The sequence below is a fragment of the Anopheles marshallii genome, chromosome 3 (genome assembly GCF_943734725.1).
Source record: "Anopheles marshallii chromosome 3, idAnoMarsDA_429_01, whole genome shotgun sequence".
NCBI lineage: Eukaryota > Metazoa > Arthropoda > Insecta > Diptera > Culicidae > Anopheles > Anopheles marshallii.
The window spans coordinates 39,404,422-39,422,036 of NC_071327.1; the positions used below are offsets into that span (position 1 = coordinate 39,404,422).

Here is a 17,615-nt window from a genome sequence, read left to right on the forward strand (position 1 = left end):
CCAGTGTGTTGTTTTCTCTAAGCTCAAAGCAACGTTGGCTGTTTGCGATCTAGTGGTGCCGTACCTAGCTCATGCTTGTATTTGTAAAGCGTTAAAAATATCATCACTTCGAGGTCTATCTGTGAAAATCAAGCAAATCGAAATGTTCGAATCATCTTCCCGCAGCTCGTTCTTCCCCACCTTTCTTTTTTGTTTCTCCCAACCGCCGATATCGCTATGCCGCATCTGTTCGTGCAAGTCGCACGTACAAGTTTTCCTTGAGAAAAACTGTCGGTTTGAAATATTTCACAAGCAATGTTGGCGATCAATGTTTGCTCGTTTCTCGCCGCTCTTGTGCAATCGCGTAAATGTCTCGAGGTGAAACCTCGCACGCGCGCGTGCTATAAATATAGAACATTTGGGGCGCTACACGCATCACATACCCCCTAGCGAATCTTGCATAACATACGGAACCGAATTCACGAAATGAACCCGTTGTTATTTTCACTTGGCTAAGCACGACGGATGAGTGTGTTCTACTGCGTGGGCTTATAGGAATGTGAATGTATGTTTTTATTTTTTTTTTCTTCGGTCAACCTCACCAACAGGTGGGGGTTTTCGGAATAAATCAAGAAGTAGGAATGCAAAGCATATCGCTGCAGGACATAGGGAATAGTTGGTTAAATATACCAGTGACTTTTCTGGCGCATCTCTAACGGTTGAGCAAGCTGTCTTGGATTGTGAACAATAATTTACATTCCAAGAAAGTAAGCAACCGATAGAGACCCAGAGGAGTCACTGGTTTTGCGTTACGTTTGGCTATTTTCGCCTTTCACCCGAACTCACCAGCCGTGATAGCAAGTGCTCCGTTATCTGAACAATCTAGCGAGCTTTTATGTAACCATATCGAACAAACTGAAATAACTCACCGCGCTATTTTTTTCCTTCTTTTTTCTCCCTTTTCCAAACAGGACGAAAAGCAAGGGCTGAACCAAAATTGTGCCAAAACCAAATTAACGTGTCTCTTTTAGCCCGCGTCTCATTTCGAAAAAACTAATCCAACATGCCGAAGCCACCAGTTCAGGTCGGAGATGATCCGGATCCAACTGAGTTCCTTTTCGTTTCGCTCGAGCAGAAGCGTATCGATCAGAGCAAGCCGTACGATTCCAAGAAGGCTTGCTGGGTTCCGGAAGAGAAGGAGGGCTATGTGTTGGGTGAAATCAAGGCCACCAAGGGTGACCTGGTCACCGTCGCTCTGCCGGGTGGTGAGGTAATACATTCGCGCCATCGAAGGACTCTCATCTAAGGGGCCTTTGCAGATAAGGCACACCTACATACCACAAACACTGCACTTCTGGTAGCAGACGGCTTGCTTCAATGTGGTTGGAATGCATTGCTTCCAACAGTTCTTAAAGACTTACTCGTTGCTCTGTCCGTAAATGATCGTCTCCCGCGACGGCTGAGACGCGAAGTAATGCATTTCCTGCAAGATGATCGTTTGCTACATACGCAAACGATGTCTTCTAGGGAACGTATTGTACCCACTCAGCTATCACAGTGGAGTCGATCAGTACTTCGTACACGATACACATTTCACGTTCACAATTGACCATTTGTCCATTTTCGTATCTTATTGCACCCATTTCAAAACAACCGACCGACACGGATACATACAAACAATCACATGCAAAATTCATCTACCGGTTCGTACTGCCATACCGATACACCTGCGTCAACTTAACACACGGAACAGGAGAAAAACTTCAAAAAGGAACAGCTTTCGCAAGTGAATCCTCCGAAGTTTGAGAAAGTCGAAGATATGGCCGATCTGACCTATCTAAATGAAGCTGCCGTACTCCACAATTTACGCCAACGATACTACTCCAGACTGATCTATGTAAGTGCAAAAGCGCAGGGAACTAATTATTGTGTCCGTTCGTTTCCGTTTTCTTCTCGATTCCACTTGGCTCTTCTACGGGATACGTCATTATTTGCTTGATCAAAATGATCACTTTTTGATCGCACGCGAAAAATATAAAATCTGCCCATGTTGAACTCACGTTCCGCTGGCGTCGATTATGCGTACCGTACCAATCGACCAATGCCCTCTATGGCTTGATGATGTACGCGTTAACGTACGTGTTACATGAGTACAGACCAAGGACTACAAGAAGGATTTGGTGTCCCAGGTCAACCCACCGAAATACGAGAAATGCGAGGATATGTCCAACTTGACATATCTTAACGATGCCTCTGTACTCCATAACTTGAGACAGAGATACTACGCTAAGCTTATCTACGTAAGTATCGCTACAGCATGGCTAAAACGCTAGGCTATGATGTACGTCTAACCCAATGTCCCACTTCCATTTCGGAACTAATGAAACACCTTAATGTTCTGCCATCAGTATCAGTAGTTTTCGATGTTTCACTATCACAATCCAGAAACTATCAAACCCCAAAAATCTAACACGAAAACATATATTTCTAATAATTAAAATCCTCGATAACGCTCACAGATCATTCTCAAACTAATTATTCCCAATAGAAACGCTCACCTTTCCTTTCCAAACTACTTCCCTTGTGAACGCTTTGTGCGCGCATGAAAAATGTCTAAAATACGACAGCCGCAAAAGCAGCACACCATCTCTCTCTCTCACCAGTAAAGAGGCACGGAAGTTAATCCCGCTACTAGAAACCGGGACACGACCTAGCACAATACTACAGCCATTAATTTTCCGTTTCGATGGAGTCATCCAACGATCGACGAAAATCACCACCGTTACGGTTATCTATAGTAGAACAAGATCTACCTGAAACCGAACGTACCTCCCGTATCACGATGTTTTTTTTACGTTTATAAGAAATTTCCCGTGCCATGTCGACGCATTCTAATTGTTGATACCATGTTCTTTCCACCTGCCGCTAAATATCGCCACCGCAGACCTACTCGGGCTTGTTCTGTGTTGTCATCAACCCGTACAAGCGTTACCCGCTGTATACCAACCGTTGCGCCAAGATGTACCGTGGCAAGCGCCGTAATGAAGTGCCGCCCCATCTGTTCGCCGTCTCTGACGGTGCCTACGTCAACATGTTGACCAACCATGAGAACCAGTCTATGTTGATTACCGGTGAATCTGGTGCCGGAAAGACTGAGAACACGAAGAAGGTCATTGCGTACTTCGCCACCATTGGCGCGTCAGGCAAGAAGGACGAGAACGCTGAGAAGAAGGGATCCCTGGAAGATCAGGTCGTCCAGACTAACCCCGTACTTGAGGCCTTCGGTAACGCCAAGACCGTGCGTAACGATAACTCGTCTCGTTTCGTAAGTATTGCAAAAACATCATGCGAATTCTGGTTAAAGTTTGGCTGGTTGCTAAAAGTCGCATGTGTTTTGCCCCATAACAGGGTAAGTTCATCCGTATCCACTTCACTGGAAGCGGTAAGCTGGCTGGTGCCGATATTGAGACTTACTTGCTGGAGAAGGCCCGTGTCATCTCGCAGCAGACTCTGGAGCGTTCGTACCACATCTTCTACCAGATCATGTCTGGATCCGTCAAGGGATTGAAAGGTAATTTACAGCTATTCACTCTAGGACTTACTCCACCAAACATACTTTACCGGACAGCAGCAATTGACCTACTCTCGGACCACACTTGTAACTTGAAAGACATTTACTGTGATACAACTGCGATACGAAGGCAATTTGAAAATTGTTCCGAATCGACCCACCTGTGTCTACTTTCTGTTCATCGACCCGGAGCTATGAGGTGAACACTGGTTGGCTGCAATCGATCTTCCGTAAGGGCCACGTACAATGTGGCGGCTGGTCAACCCAAGGAATGGAACCAGCCTTGCCAACGGGGGGCGCCGCAACATTTCCCGGATCCTAGTGCAAGCGTGCTAACGTACACCACACTTGTCTTTCGCCACCTTCGTTGACTTGTGTTGACACCATTGTTATGTCCTTACTTTATTTCACCACCCCGTTATGACCAACATTGGAAACAGTTGATCAAGCACCCGTTCATAACTAACAGTGTTTTTACCGTTTTCGTAACTTTAGAGAAATGTTTCCTCAGTAACGACGTTTACGATTACATGATCATTGCACAAGGCAAGACCACCATTCCAAATGTCGACGATGGAGAGGAAATGGGTCTGACTGATGTAAGACTCGACACCTTCCTGTGGTGCTATTATGTGTTCTTTATTTTGTTTTAAAATTTTGAGTTTTTTTTCACTTTTTTGTAAATTAGTAGAATAGTGTTAGTAGTTTGAACTGGTATCAACAATAGCCAGTATTGATGCACGGCTCGTACCATTGACCCTCAATACGTTTGGTCAATACGTATGCCTGCAAAGTTAGACACGAATTTAAACCCACAACACCTACATCCAGATGGCATGCTCCTCGCTCCTATGGAACCGACCCCGAGATCGAGTGTGCCTTCTTATCCTTTAGTAACCTCACGAGTACACGTATCACTACCGAAAAGGCTTTCCAATACAGGACTTCTTATGGTGGAAAAGCCGATCCATTTGACATTCACTACTTACGCCCAATACACAATACGACTGTGATAGAGAGTATTCTACGAAGCGAATATAATCTCTTGTTATGTAAAAAAAACAACAACAGTTTGGCTAATCTTACTATATCTATTCATCCACTTCCATATCATTCCAACGCGCACAAACCCGTTCAACCCTAAAATCACATAAACACCACCAACAAACAAATATATCCCGCACAAAACGTGATCACCACGACCACCACTTCCATGCAACACCACAGAAATCTGTTTCCTCTCCAACAACATCCATGACTACCATATCGTGGCCCAGGGCAAAACGACAATCCCGAGCGTAGACGATGGAGAAGAAATGCAGATCACCGATGTAAGAATCGGCCGATGGTGCTAAACATGTCTGTCTGAACAGAACACTCAGCCACCATGTTTCTTGCGAACATTGCTTGTCCATGTTGCTTTCACTGTTTGCTTCACGTTCATTTGCCCACGTCCAATGGAGGATATTCTCGCCTGATACTGTTGCATTCAGCTGTAATACCTTTAGACTCTAACCATCACAACCAATGTTGTGATGGGACGTGACTTTTTTGATTGATTGTAGTAGGTGCAGCTGGTATAATTAAACTAATGATTCTTCTTTCATATTTGAAGAACTTACGTTATTAAGTTCCCGCATAAGCGATTATCCAACCATTACCCAAGGCAAGACACGCATCCCGGGCGTAAACGATGCGGAAGAATTCGAACAGTTGGACGTAAGTTAGGCGTAACATACCGTTGCTCGATTATCCCGTTCTGTGGCGGTGTGATCTGCCTTTGTTTTGCCGACCCCGAAGAAAACAGCACACGTTTCTTTCAGTTCCTTGTACAGTTTTAGTCACCGACAACATACGGATGATGTATGTTTTTGTTTTCTTCCGTTTTTGCCTATGAATCCTATGTAAGATATCAACCTGTGCCAGTATGTTCGTTTTGTTCCGAATTCGTGTGCGCTGGGAGCGTGTCCTATAATTGGTGCAAAAAGTTCCGTAGCCTTCCTGATGAAATTTAGTTTAAACAGATCGTCTATATACAAAATCAATCCTCCATCTTCGAGATCGCTCCCATGTCGCCTCGCTTGACCGTAAATAATCCTAATGAGAAAACTCTGTCATACAGATTTTCTTTCGCGAAGCGTGTTTTGTTTGTAAAGTTCAAATGCATTAAACAATTATGTGTCTGTATGTGTGTTCCGTGTGTCCGCGTGTGTGTGTGTTTGTGTACGTGTATAAGCTAACGCAAAAGCAGCACAACCAAAACAGAAAGGACGGTCGATTAAGTATACCAGAGACGAACGCAGCCGGCGGTTTCATTACCAGAACATCACTAGGAAAATTATCAGAACACCTACATTTCCAGCAGAAGAAGCCGTATCCAGCTCTAGATGAGAGAAAATTAATGTTAAACTTTTCCATACAGATATGTGCTTCTTGTCGAACGACATCTACGATTACAACAGCGTTTCTCAGGGTAAAATCACCATTCCCAACGTCGATGACGGTGAGGAATGTCTGTTGACCGATGTAAGTGCCAACTTCCCAGATGTGCAAACATGGGACAGCATACTGTTGTTTTGTCTTCACTCTGTGTTCCCATCTTGTGTCGACCGATCTGTTCACGAGCGAATCATAACTGGACGATCGAATATCTCTGTGAGAAACAGAAGGAATAGCATCGTACAACCGTGGCATCATACGTTACAATCTTGCCCACAAAATGATCGTTGTAAAATTCAATTCTATCAGTTTCGCATTCGGTGCAAAAGCTGTATCAGCAAAGTATTGTGACACTTGTCCAATGCTACAGGAAAAATCACGTAAATTATTGTAGTAAAACTGCAATAGCAGCCTTTCGTCTACGTTTTGATGAAATACTTTCGATCTTTGTAAATAAAGTCGCGCTCTAATGCTTCATTGCCATATTTACTAAAGCTTGATTATAAGAATCCATCGTGCATGTTCGTACCCTACCCGGTTTGTGACATAAAGGCCATAGTAGAATGTAGCTCTAATCGATTTCTTTCTCGTTTTCTCCACACCAATCGGCATCGGAACACTACAGGAAGCCTTCAACGTTCTGGGTTTCACTCAGGAGGAGAAGGACAACATCTACCGTATCACTTCCGCTGTCATGCACATGGGTCGCATGCAGTTCAAGCAGAAGGGTCGCGAAGAGCAGGCTGAGGCTGACGGTACCGAGGATGGTGACAAGGTTGCCAAGCTGCTCGGTGTCGGTACTGACGATCTGTACAAGAATCTGCTGAAGCCACGTATTAAGGTCGGTAACGAGTTCGTCACCAAGGGTCAGAACAAGGACCAGGTCACCAACTCGGTCGGTGCCCTTTGCAAGGGTATCTTCGATCGTCTCTTCAAGTGGCTGGTCAAGAAGTGTAACGAGACTCTGGACACCAAGCAGAAGCGTGCTCAGTTCATTGGTGTACTGGATATTGCTGGTTTCGAAATCTTCGACGTAAGTATTTGGGGACCACGGTTAACACAGAAAAGGTACAACGGTTACACTTTTACCCAGCTCAGTATAGATGCTAGTGGAAACATTACAATTACTGCACATTTCAATCGATGATTCAAAGCATGGTTCAGTGCTCCACATTTAGGTTTCATTTGTTGCGATCTCGAAGCTTCACTTGGTGTGAATCTTTATTAAGAGAATTTTATGATTTGAACCATCCCGTAGTTCAACGGTTTCGAGCAGCTCTGTATTAACTTCACCAATGAGAAGCTGCAGCAGTTCTTCAACCACCACATGTTTGTCCTGGAGCAGGAAGAATATAAGAAAGAGGGTATTAACTGGGCCTTCATCGATTTCGGTATGGACTTGCTGGCCTGTGTCGAGCTGATCGAAAAGGTGCCTACCCGTCTGTTTGGTTTTCTGTGTGAACAAACAACACCAGACTGGGTTGTATTGTTCGTTTCTGTCGATTGTTTTGAATGAGTTATCCAAAGGAAATGGCATGAAATAGCCTGTATCCATGCATTAACGAATGTGTTTGTGTTTGAAGATGGTCCATACAATCTCATGTGCTACAATGTACGGATCATCTTGCAAATACAATGCCCCAAATTGTCCGCATGGGAAAATATGTGTTTACCCATACAGTTCAACAGAATCACAGCGTTACGAAGTGCCGTGGCACATCTATGGTCATCTATGATTAGAAGGTAAATGGTTTTGGTGGCATGAAACTGAATCTCATGTTACATGTAAATGTGAACTAATTTCCTTCCTGTAAATGTGCCCCGAACACGAATGTGTGTCGTTTCCTATAGGTTCGATGTTAGATCGATCCCCAAAGAATATTACTTCCCGTTGAACATATAAACATCTCCACATTCAAGTAACTCAATACCAAAACCTATACTTTCGGGTAAAGAAGAATTCACTACAAGACTCTTTTGGTCTGATCCACATCACGTGTTTGATGTCATATTACCACTACATACCGTCACTGAGTTTACATGGACAAACATATGGCAACGTTCGTTTGAATCGGAAACATTTTAACCTGGAACCTGTGCGAATCCCTTGACTTCATCCTCACCTCCCAATAGTTCAACGGTTTCGAGCAGCTGTGTATTAACTTCACCAATGAGAAGCTGCAGCAGTTCTTCAACCACCACATGTTCGTCCTGGAGCAGGAAGAATACAAGAAAGAAGGTATCAACTGGGCCTTCATCGATTTCGGTATGGACTTGCTGGCCTGTATTGATCTGATTGAAAAGGTACAACGGCGAGAGGATGCCTTTTTGTGACTCATTAAAGAGCGCTTCAATGCTGTGAGCCAAATGTTTCCGACACTGTTTAGTCTAAGTGTAAGCTTAGATGTCTACTTCCAAAAGGCCAATGAAAGGACCTTTGTAGGTGATATTGTTTCCTTGCAAGAACAACTTTTGGGAAAACTTCCTGTTAGAGAAACAGCTTCCTGATAAGTTTCCTTACCCGACAACTCCAACAACTGGACCGATAAGTTCCGGGAAAAGACCGACAGAGCAAAGTCTTACCTATTCTAGCCTTAGTTACAACTCATATCATACATACTGGCGAAGAAAATATGGAATTTTCTGACCAGCTCCCTAGATATAGGATGTTTATTGATACCAAATCGAAATCTTCCACGTATCGAAATGATTTCACATCGTCACTAACCTCTATCCATATATTCCTCAACTTTTTATCCATTCCACCATGGTTGTTACATGTTGCTACTTTGTGTTTGGATCGGTTACTACTCGCGCCATATGTGACGATGCGCAGTTTAACGGATTCGAGCAGCTGTGTATTAACTTCACCAATGAGAAACTGCAGCAGTTCTTCAACCACCACATGTTCGTTCTGGAACAAGAAGAGTACCAGCGTGAGGGCATCGAGTGGACCTTCATCGATTTCGGCATGGATCTGCAGCAGTGTATTGAACTGATCGAGAAGGTAGAGCTAACTCGGGACTGAACTCTGCCACGCTGCCGCCAACGCCGCGCTATGCTCGATGCTGGAACCCAGTGTCACTTGACTGGATGTTGTGTGACTGTAGTTTACTCATGTTTATACCTTCACCATCTACGATCGGAAAACGAAGCTCGAACCTTCGATCACGATCTCCACTAAACTGAACATCTTTCCCTTTTCTTTTCTCTCTTTCTTCTCGTACAATACATAACCCCGTACCATCCTGTATCGCTCTGTGTTTTGTCATCATTAACCCGTACTGCCCTATTTCTGCCCACGTTGTTTACGCGCGTCCGATGGTCAAATCCGGCCATCTTGGCTCCATATGTCCACTGCTCTTGCTCGTGCGACAATGGCACAGAACAACGGTTTCAATCAGCTCTGTATCAATTTCACCAACGAGCGGCTGCAACAGTTTTTCAATCACTACATGTTCATCCTAGAGCAAGAAGAGTACGAACGCGAAGGCATACAGTGGACGTTTATTGATTTCGGGCTCGATCTGCAGCCTACGATCGATTTGATCGAGAAGGTAGTACCGAAGTGGTAAATTATCTAATCGCCTAGACCCGTCTATGCCTTGGGAAGGGAGTAACTGGAAAGTTGTCCCTGTGGAGGATTTTGCACAAATACGATCTTTTGTTTTGTTTTGTAAGTAGTATAGTAAAATACGTGCTTCATAACGTGTATTTTTCATGAAGTACTTTCGAAAATTTAGCTTGAAATAACCTGCATTGAAAACGTGCAAACCCATCATTTTGTCGGTTAAACCACTGTGAAGTTATCGCAGAGGCTAGAGCTCGGAGCAACAGCAGGATCCGTTTTTTCTCAATTCTTTTTTGTCCGTTTTACCCTGTTGTTGAAATGAAGAGTAATTTTGTAATTTTGTTGAGGGCGCCATTTTTAACATTCAATATTTTGAACGTTGTTTTAATACCTCCATCCAAACCGTGATCATTTTGTCGAGTTAACTACTTTTTTTGTAGAATTAGATGCCATTAACATTATGCTGCTTCGATGCTATTTGCTAAATCTACCAACTGGTAAGTTGAGCGTGCGTGTGCGAAACAAAAGTAACCTAAAACACCACTCGAATGAGCACCTTTACAGGTTTATACTAACGTAGCGTAAAAGTGCGATGATTTTGTTTTTCTTACGGAAACAATGCTAATTGCAAGAATTGCTTTGCATGTCAACAGCAGCCGACCGTCTGAAACGTTCAGTTGACTAATGGAAACATTTTCTCTCCCAATTTCCCCGTATGCCACCAATAACTTCGAACTTGATGTCGCGGTAAACAGCCCATGGGTATCCTGTCGATTCTTGAGGAAGAGTCTATGTTCCCGAAGGCCACCGATCAGACCTTTGCTGAGAAGCTGATGACCAACCATCTCGGCAAGTCGGCTCCGTTCATGAAGCCGCGCCCACCGAAGCCAGGTATCCCGGCCGGTCACTTTGCCATTGGTCACTACGCTGGTGTTGTGTCGTACAACATCACTGGATGGCTTGAGAAGAACAAGGATCCGCTGAACGACACTGTCGTCGACCAGTTCAAGAAGGGTAGCAACGCCCTGATGGTTGAGATCTTCGCTGATCACCCAGGCCAGTCGGCTGATCCGGCCGCCGCCAAGGGAGGTCGTGGCAAGAAGGGCGCTGGTTTCGCCACTGTCTCGTCCTCGTACAAGGAACAGCTGAACAACCTGATGACCACGCTGAAGTCTACTCAGCCTCACTTTGTCCGTTGTATCATTCCCAACGAAATGAAGACGGCCGGTGTCGTTGATGCTCACTTGGTCATGCACCAGCTGACTTGTAACGGTGTACTTGAAGGTATCCGTATTTGCCGTAAGGGCTTCCCTAACCGCATGATGTACCCTGACTTCAAGCTGCGGTAAGTATCCTAAACGCAATCTTTCTGTTAGGAGCGACGTATCGACATCGTTGAAAAACAAAATCAAACTGGAACTTTGAGATGATACCGATACCTAATCCGAAGTTGGGCCCTGTAGGAACCAACCGTCCCGAAAATGGGAAAAACAATCGCTGATCTCTTCGTCTCTTTTTATCTCTTCCAATCCCGCTCCCTCTGGCGTCGTACTTGATTCCATACCCCTTGTGATACAATCTGAAAAGTTATCTGATCTTGGCCCCAGCCGCCATGCAGGCTGAGTCTGAGGGCAAGAAGGCAGCCGAGAAGTGCTTCGAAGCCATCGGTCTGGACCCCGACTCCTACCGTATTGGTCACACCAAGGCAGGCATCTTTTTACTATGAATTTTCTTCATGAATTCCACCACTTGTCCGCTTCATTTGTCTTGTCCATTTGTGAACTATGTGTTTTAGCCGACACGATGAATAATGATCGGCCCTGTCTTCAACCCCTAGTCATCCCTGTACGTGTCTGTGATTCGTGTCGATTTGTCTTCCAGATCAATGCATCGAACCCCATTCCTCCAGTTCCATTTACTTGGATGTGTCCTTCCAAGCACCAGCGACAGTATCCACCTTGCAAAACAATCAAGGACCAAGCCCTGTCGAAGAATTCGTCCATATGTGCCGTTACAACCATGTATTCATACCATTTTGTCCGTTTCTTTTTTTTCTCCTGTTCCACCAAACTATGTGTTTCAATCGTCACCTGCACGCATTCGATCCAAATACAATTACAAAACCCTTCCGTCCAAAACATCATGAACAATACCGAACGAATAGGTACATGATCCTTAATCCTAAGGGAGTCGAGGCCGAGAAAGACTTGAAGAAAACTGCCCAAGTCATCATGGATGCGGCCGGTCTCGACAGTGAATTGTATCGTCTCGGAAACACCAAGGCATGACCCCAGTTACTCTATATACAGTTTAATACCTTAAATCATTACTCTGCCACCTAGTGTATTGTGCTGTTGTTTGATATTGCCTGACCCCGAGAGCTGGTCATTTGATCAGGACTTTCCCATTTGCTTCCTTGTACACCCTGCCGGGTTGTCTGCACGTTAGGGAACCGACAATGAGCGTTCAAGGTTCCGACGTTCAGGCGAACGATGTGTTACTACTTCTATACTCAAAACCAGCACCAATCCCTCTACTGTTCATTAGGGATCCCGATTTTGCTTTGGTTGACTCTGCAATAACCAATGATGTACCTCGTTGCAGAAGATCACCCACACAGCCTCTTTCCCCCCACTCCATTGTCTTTTTTCTCTCTTTCTCTCTCTCTCCGTCTGTGTGTTTCACGCCTCTCTGTTATTGGGACTCTTCTCTACTAGCTTATGTACCAATCCACAGTAACCTGGAATGATCCAAAATTTCTAATCACAGCCAAATGAATTGGTTTTCTTTCTATTCCAATCTACGTACATCTACCAATGATTCCATATCGAATTGTGCCAACAAAATGACCGACAATTCGAACAAAAATTTTACTCATACAACTAAAACTCCGCCAATAGCTACAAAATCCTGAATCCCAAAGCCGTCGAAGGTATGGACGTCGAAAAAGAAGGTCGCAAAATTGCTCAATTGATCATCGATGCCGTTGGGCTGAATTCCGATCAGTACCGTTTGGGAAATACCAAGGCATGAACATTCAAATTAGTAAAACGTGTTAAATTTTGTGCGAATTGGCATTAGTAGAAATTGGCATTTAGACTCCTGTGAATAGTATCGCGCCAATCATGGTAGTGCTCGTAGTATTAGCGGAGCGAATTAGTAGTAGTAGAGGTAGAATCAGTAGATGGACTTCCGATTGTACAAAGTAGTGATCTTATTGGCCTGGCTAAAGGGTGTACGAACAAGACCGTAAACCTTTACAAACCCAACACGAATGTATCGAACTCGGCTCAAAACCGTCGGAACCATCGCACATCCACTTGCAAGGCTGACCGGATGCGATGTGTCCGGCTGTTTTCGAATCGAAACCTCCCACAATCGGTTATCTCGATGCGTTCCTTTGTATTATATGTTCCAACATGTGCTCCACAACCTGTTTTACCACCAAACACATTTATTATTGCACGATATATTTTTTATCTCTTCATACCACAACCTCCAACACCACCAACCACCACTACACGATCCCGTTGAAACGCAGATACAAAATTCTGTGCCCACAACTCATCAAAGAGCCTTGCTCGCCAGAGAAAGTGACTCAGATCGTACTCACCCACATACAGCTGCCGGAAGAACAGTTCCGCATGGGCAAGACCAAGGTATAGCTGGCTGGTCTGTCATGTGCGCCATCCAATCGAGCGTGTACAATTTTCGCCAATCGCATGTTGCTCACCGACATACTCGCTTACATTTATGTTTTCTTAGCCCTTCCTCAAAAAAAGCAGTACCAAGCAACACACGCATGCAAACTGCTGCCACACCCTGCTCCTACACGTGGAAGTTTTGCGTTTAAACTTTTAAAAATAATCTCAATCCCCAGTCCCAAGTCCCCAGTCTTCAGTTGCCTCCAAATAGCACTGACTCACTTGCTAAATCTGACAGTAATAAATTCTCTATTTCCCTGCACACTTCACACCAGAATGTTCCTTCCGAATGCTAATAAAACCTCATAACGCTGGATTGCTAATTCTTTCATCTGTCTATTTGCTTCATACTGTATCGTTAGCCAACTCATATAAATATGTGTTTTATGTGTATCATACCTACATGTAAATGTGTGTCGTGTCCTTCATATCACTTCGTTTCACCGATTCACCCGTTTCCATCGAAATCCCCATCAATGAAAATAGTGACGCAGACGACGATCGACGATTCTAACCGGTTGTATTTCTTTTTCCACACGGCACTATTGTAACGCCGTTGGGGTTCCACCATAACTTGATGCTGCTGAAAAACAGGTCTTCTTCCGTGCCGGTGTCCTGGGTCAGATGGAGGAGTTCCGTGATGAACGTCTCAGCAAGATCATGTCCTGGATGCAGGCCTGGTGCCGTGGTTACCTGTCCCGTAAGGAGTTCAAGAAGCAGCAGGAACAGCGTGTCTCCCTGGAGATCGTCCAGCGCAATCTGCGCAAGTACCTGAAGCTGCGTACCTGGGCCTGGTGGAAGTTGTGGCAGAAGGTCAAGCCTCTGCTTAACGTTTCCCGTGTTGAGGACCAGATTGCTGTGAGTATTTTTAAGTGTTTACAACATGCGGCAGCGTCGTCGTGCTGGTTAACTGCTTGCGTCACCATCGGCCACACTAGCACACAGGAGCTGTTGGCGTTTGTCTAGGGAGCTGATGTTGGTTGATTGACGGTTGCGAGCACCTGTCACTGCTCATATTTTATGCCGCACTGCTGATGTAGATGACCTGTGATCTACGTTTTCCCAAGCAGAGACATACTTTTTCACCTGGCGTGAATAAGATGATGAAATTTTCCACCCGACGTCCCTGCCAGTACCTACCGCTGGAAGCTACCTACCATTGTGACTCATGGGACAGACCTGGCTGCAACATGTGTCGGGAAGGTGTGGGAATGAGATCTAAATTTAAGCATTCGATCTTTTCCAACCAGATCCGTTCCATCCGTTTGGTTCCAAAAATACAGCTGGTTGTAAAGGGCAGGGCAGGGCAGGAAGTAATGTGTTTCGCATTCCTCCACCTTCATTTTGTAGCATCTTGGATGAGAGTATAATTTGAGTGCTAATGATGGAAAACAAGGCCACACTCGTTCTGTTATGGTGGCGAGCCACTTTAAACTACTTTTTGCTGCAACATTTTTTCCCCATATCGCGGGGCTGAGCGGAAAGGTATCCTAAGATTATTTATTCAATCGCATCCCTCCTTCCGTTTTTCAAAGTGGATTCGACATCGTGTTTGTGCTATTTTCGTTCATTTGCGGGGATGCCATAAAACGTGTTTTTAATGCGATTCGGTCCCACTACACGCAGCAGCAGATACACGCTAGCGTGTAGGCGTTGCTGGAAAATTCGGAAATTTATTACTCAACCGTAGGAAATGGAGTGCAGATTGCTCTCCGCGCGCATGCACACGAACGTGTATTGCGAATGTCATATGCGTGTCAATCGGAATGCGCATGAGTGTGTTGGGTGCGAAGGTGGGATGTGCTGATGATGATGATGATCACTTACCACACCTAGGGAGCTGGAGCTGTCTGATCATTTCCATCCCGGCTCCAGTCGATCGTGGGACAGTGCGCGGACCTCTACCTGAGCTTTAGAACGGTCCAACGAAGCAAGTGTGCATTTGTAGTGATCCAGGCTTAGTGCTTTGGGTGATAGTTTAGATTAGTGCCTGTGTTCAGATTAGATAAGAAAGCGTTTATGTGCAGTATTTGCAAGCAGTATTGAATGCATTGTGAGGCAGCCTGAAGCGTATTTTTTGGGCTGGAGTAAGCGCATTGGTTTGCATTTTTTATTCGCAAAAGAAGACTGTGCGGTTGCTGCAGCAGATAGTGCAACATTTGCTAGCATTTAGCTATTCTAGAATCATACAAAAACGAACGCGAGTGCATCCCGAAAGTATTAAACGATGGATCAGCCAATTGAACCCGATGTAGAGGTTACCTTTACAATGCCTAGCTTTAATTTTTCCGCCGCTCCGGCTTCCGAATCGGATGCAAAACAACCACAACCAACATCGGTGCCTGCAACGACAAACGCAACGATTCCAGCAACCGGTGGTGACAGCGCTACTGTCCCAGCACCTGCCACACCGAAGCGAAGAGGCAGCGCAGTGAAAGAGCACACATCCGATTCCAAATTACAGAAACTAGAAGAGAAGGCCCAGAAGGCACAGGAAGCCTATGAGAAGGAAGAGAAGATGCGCAAGGAGCTGGAAGCTCTCAACAGCAAACTGCTGGCTGAGAAAACCGCTCTGCTGGATTCTCTGTCCGGTGAGAAGGGAGCCCTCCAGGAATACCAGGAGAAGGCCGCCAAGTTGACCGCCCAGAAGAACGACCTGGAGAACCAGTTGCGCGTAAGTATTTTGTCATGGTGAAGTGTGAGTCGATGTTCCTTACGAAACGTTGGTCACCCATTCGCCCTCAGTACCAATGCATTGGTAACAAATACTAAGCAATGAACATTTCAATTCTGATGTACTGGCTAACAGGACACCCAGGAGCGCCTGGCCCAGGAAGAGGATGCCCGCAACCAGCTCTTCCAGACCAAGAAGAAGTTGGAGCAGGAAATCGGCAGCCAGAAGAAGGATGCCGAGGACCTGGAACTGCAGATCCAGAAGATTGAGCAGGACAAGGCCTCCAAGGATCACCAGATCCGCAACTTGAACGATGAGATTGCCCACCAGGATGAGCTCATCAACAAGCTGAACAAGGAGAAGAAGATGCAGGGTGAGGTCAACCAGAAGACCGCCGAGGAACTGCAGGCCGCCGAAGACAAGGTGAACCACCTGAACAAGGTGAAGGCCAAGCTGGAGCAGACTCTGGATGAGCTGGAGGACTCGCTGGAGCGCGAGAAGAAGCTTCGCGGTGACGTTGAGAAGGCTAAGCGCAAGGTTGAGGGTGACCTGAAGCTGACCCAGGAGGCTGTTGCCGATCTGGAGCGCAACAAGAAGGAGCTGGAGCAGACCGTCCTGCGCAAGGATAAGGAAATCTCCGCTCTGTCCGCCAAGCTGGAAGACGAACAGTCGCTGGTTGGCAAGCTGCAGAAGCAGATCAAGGAACTGCAGGCTCGCATTGAGGAGCTCGAGGAGGAAGTCGAGGCCGAGCGTCAGGCCCGCGCCAAGGCTGAGAAGCAGCGTGCTGATCTGGCTCGCGAGCTTGAGGAGCTGGGCGAGCGTCTGGAAGAGGCTGGCGGTGCCACCTCGGCCCAGATTGAGCTGAACAAGAAGCGTGAGGCTGAGCTGGCTAAGCTGCGTCGCGATCTGGAGGAAGCCAACATCCAGCATGAGGGCACTCTGGCTAACCTGCGCAAGAAGCACAACGATGCCGTTGCTGAAATGGCCGAGCAGGTCGATCAGCTGAACAAACTGAAGACCAAGTGAGTATTTCGGATCTTACTGGGTCCCGTGTTTATCCTTCTTTCGCAGATCGGCGAGACAGCGTGCTACGAATATGGAGATTTTACGCCGCAATGGGTTGATTTTTGGTTGGAATGTGGATGGTTGATCTAAACTACGTGTTCTTTCTTTTTTCTTTCTCTCAATCTATATCTGTTCTTGTCTAAAACTGAACTATTGCTTCTCATACGCTCTTGGGTGTTGTTCTATGCGGTACAATGAAATCAAAATGCAATACTAACCAGGGCTGAACACGACCGCGCTAACATGTACAATGAGCTGAACAACACTCGTACCGCCTGCGACCAGCTGTCCCGCGAAAAGGTAACGTATCCGGCGTACGGATTAGCATCTGCTCTTGCACACTACAGATGACCGTGTGCCCATGGTTGATCAACAGTACAAAAATCCAAAACCCCCAACAAAAACCTCCACACCACCATAGGGAAAAGGGTCGATGGAAGCGATTCACTTACCTTTTCACTCCATACCGCATATCCAACCAGCAAAATTCAACCCACGAAGCATTTAAAGCACTTTACCCCATGCCGAGTACCAGTATCATTCGAGCAACACAACGACAGCAGTAGTGAGGATGTTGTGCACATGTTTATTGTGCTTCGAGATGAAATGATT

The 17,615-nt window shown here is 45.6% G+C and overlaps 1 protein-coding gene across 1 annotated transcript in view; it reads left to right on the forward strand.

Annotated features, from left to right (window-relative positions):
- Positions 1–1,042: 1,042 nt before the first annotated feature.
- The window catches only part of LOC128715568 (myosin heavy chain, muscle), a 21,724-nt gene continuing 5,151 nt past the window's right edge, over positions 1,043–17,615 (forward strand). Inside the window, exons 1-12 of the mRNA XM_053810474.1 lie at positions 1,043–1,249; positions 2,136–2,279; positions 2,924–3,304; positions 3,388–3,550; positions 4,778–4,881; positions 6,615–7,022; positions 8,123–8,293; positions 10,316–10,905; positions 12,461–12,587; positions 13,859–14,122; positions 15,729–15,938; positions 16,074–16,960. Of these exons, the coding sequence (XP_053666449.1) occupies positions 1,043–1,249; positions 2,136–2,279; positions 2,924–3,304; positions 3,388–3,550; positions 4,778–4,881; positions 6,615–7,022; positions 8,123–8,293; positions 10,316–10,905; positions 12,461–12,587; positions 13,859–14,122; positions 15,729–15,938; positions 16,074–16,960 (3,656 nt within the window). The remainder of the gene's footprint in view (positions 1,250–2,135; positions 2,280–2,923; positions 3,305–3,387; positions 3,551–4,777; positions 4,882–6,614; positions 7,023–8,122; positions 8,294–10,315; positions 10,906–12,460; positions 12,588–13,858; positions 14,123–15,728; positions 15,939–16,073; positions 16,961–17,615) is intronic.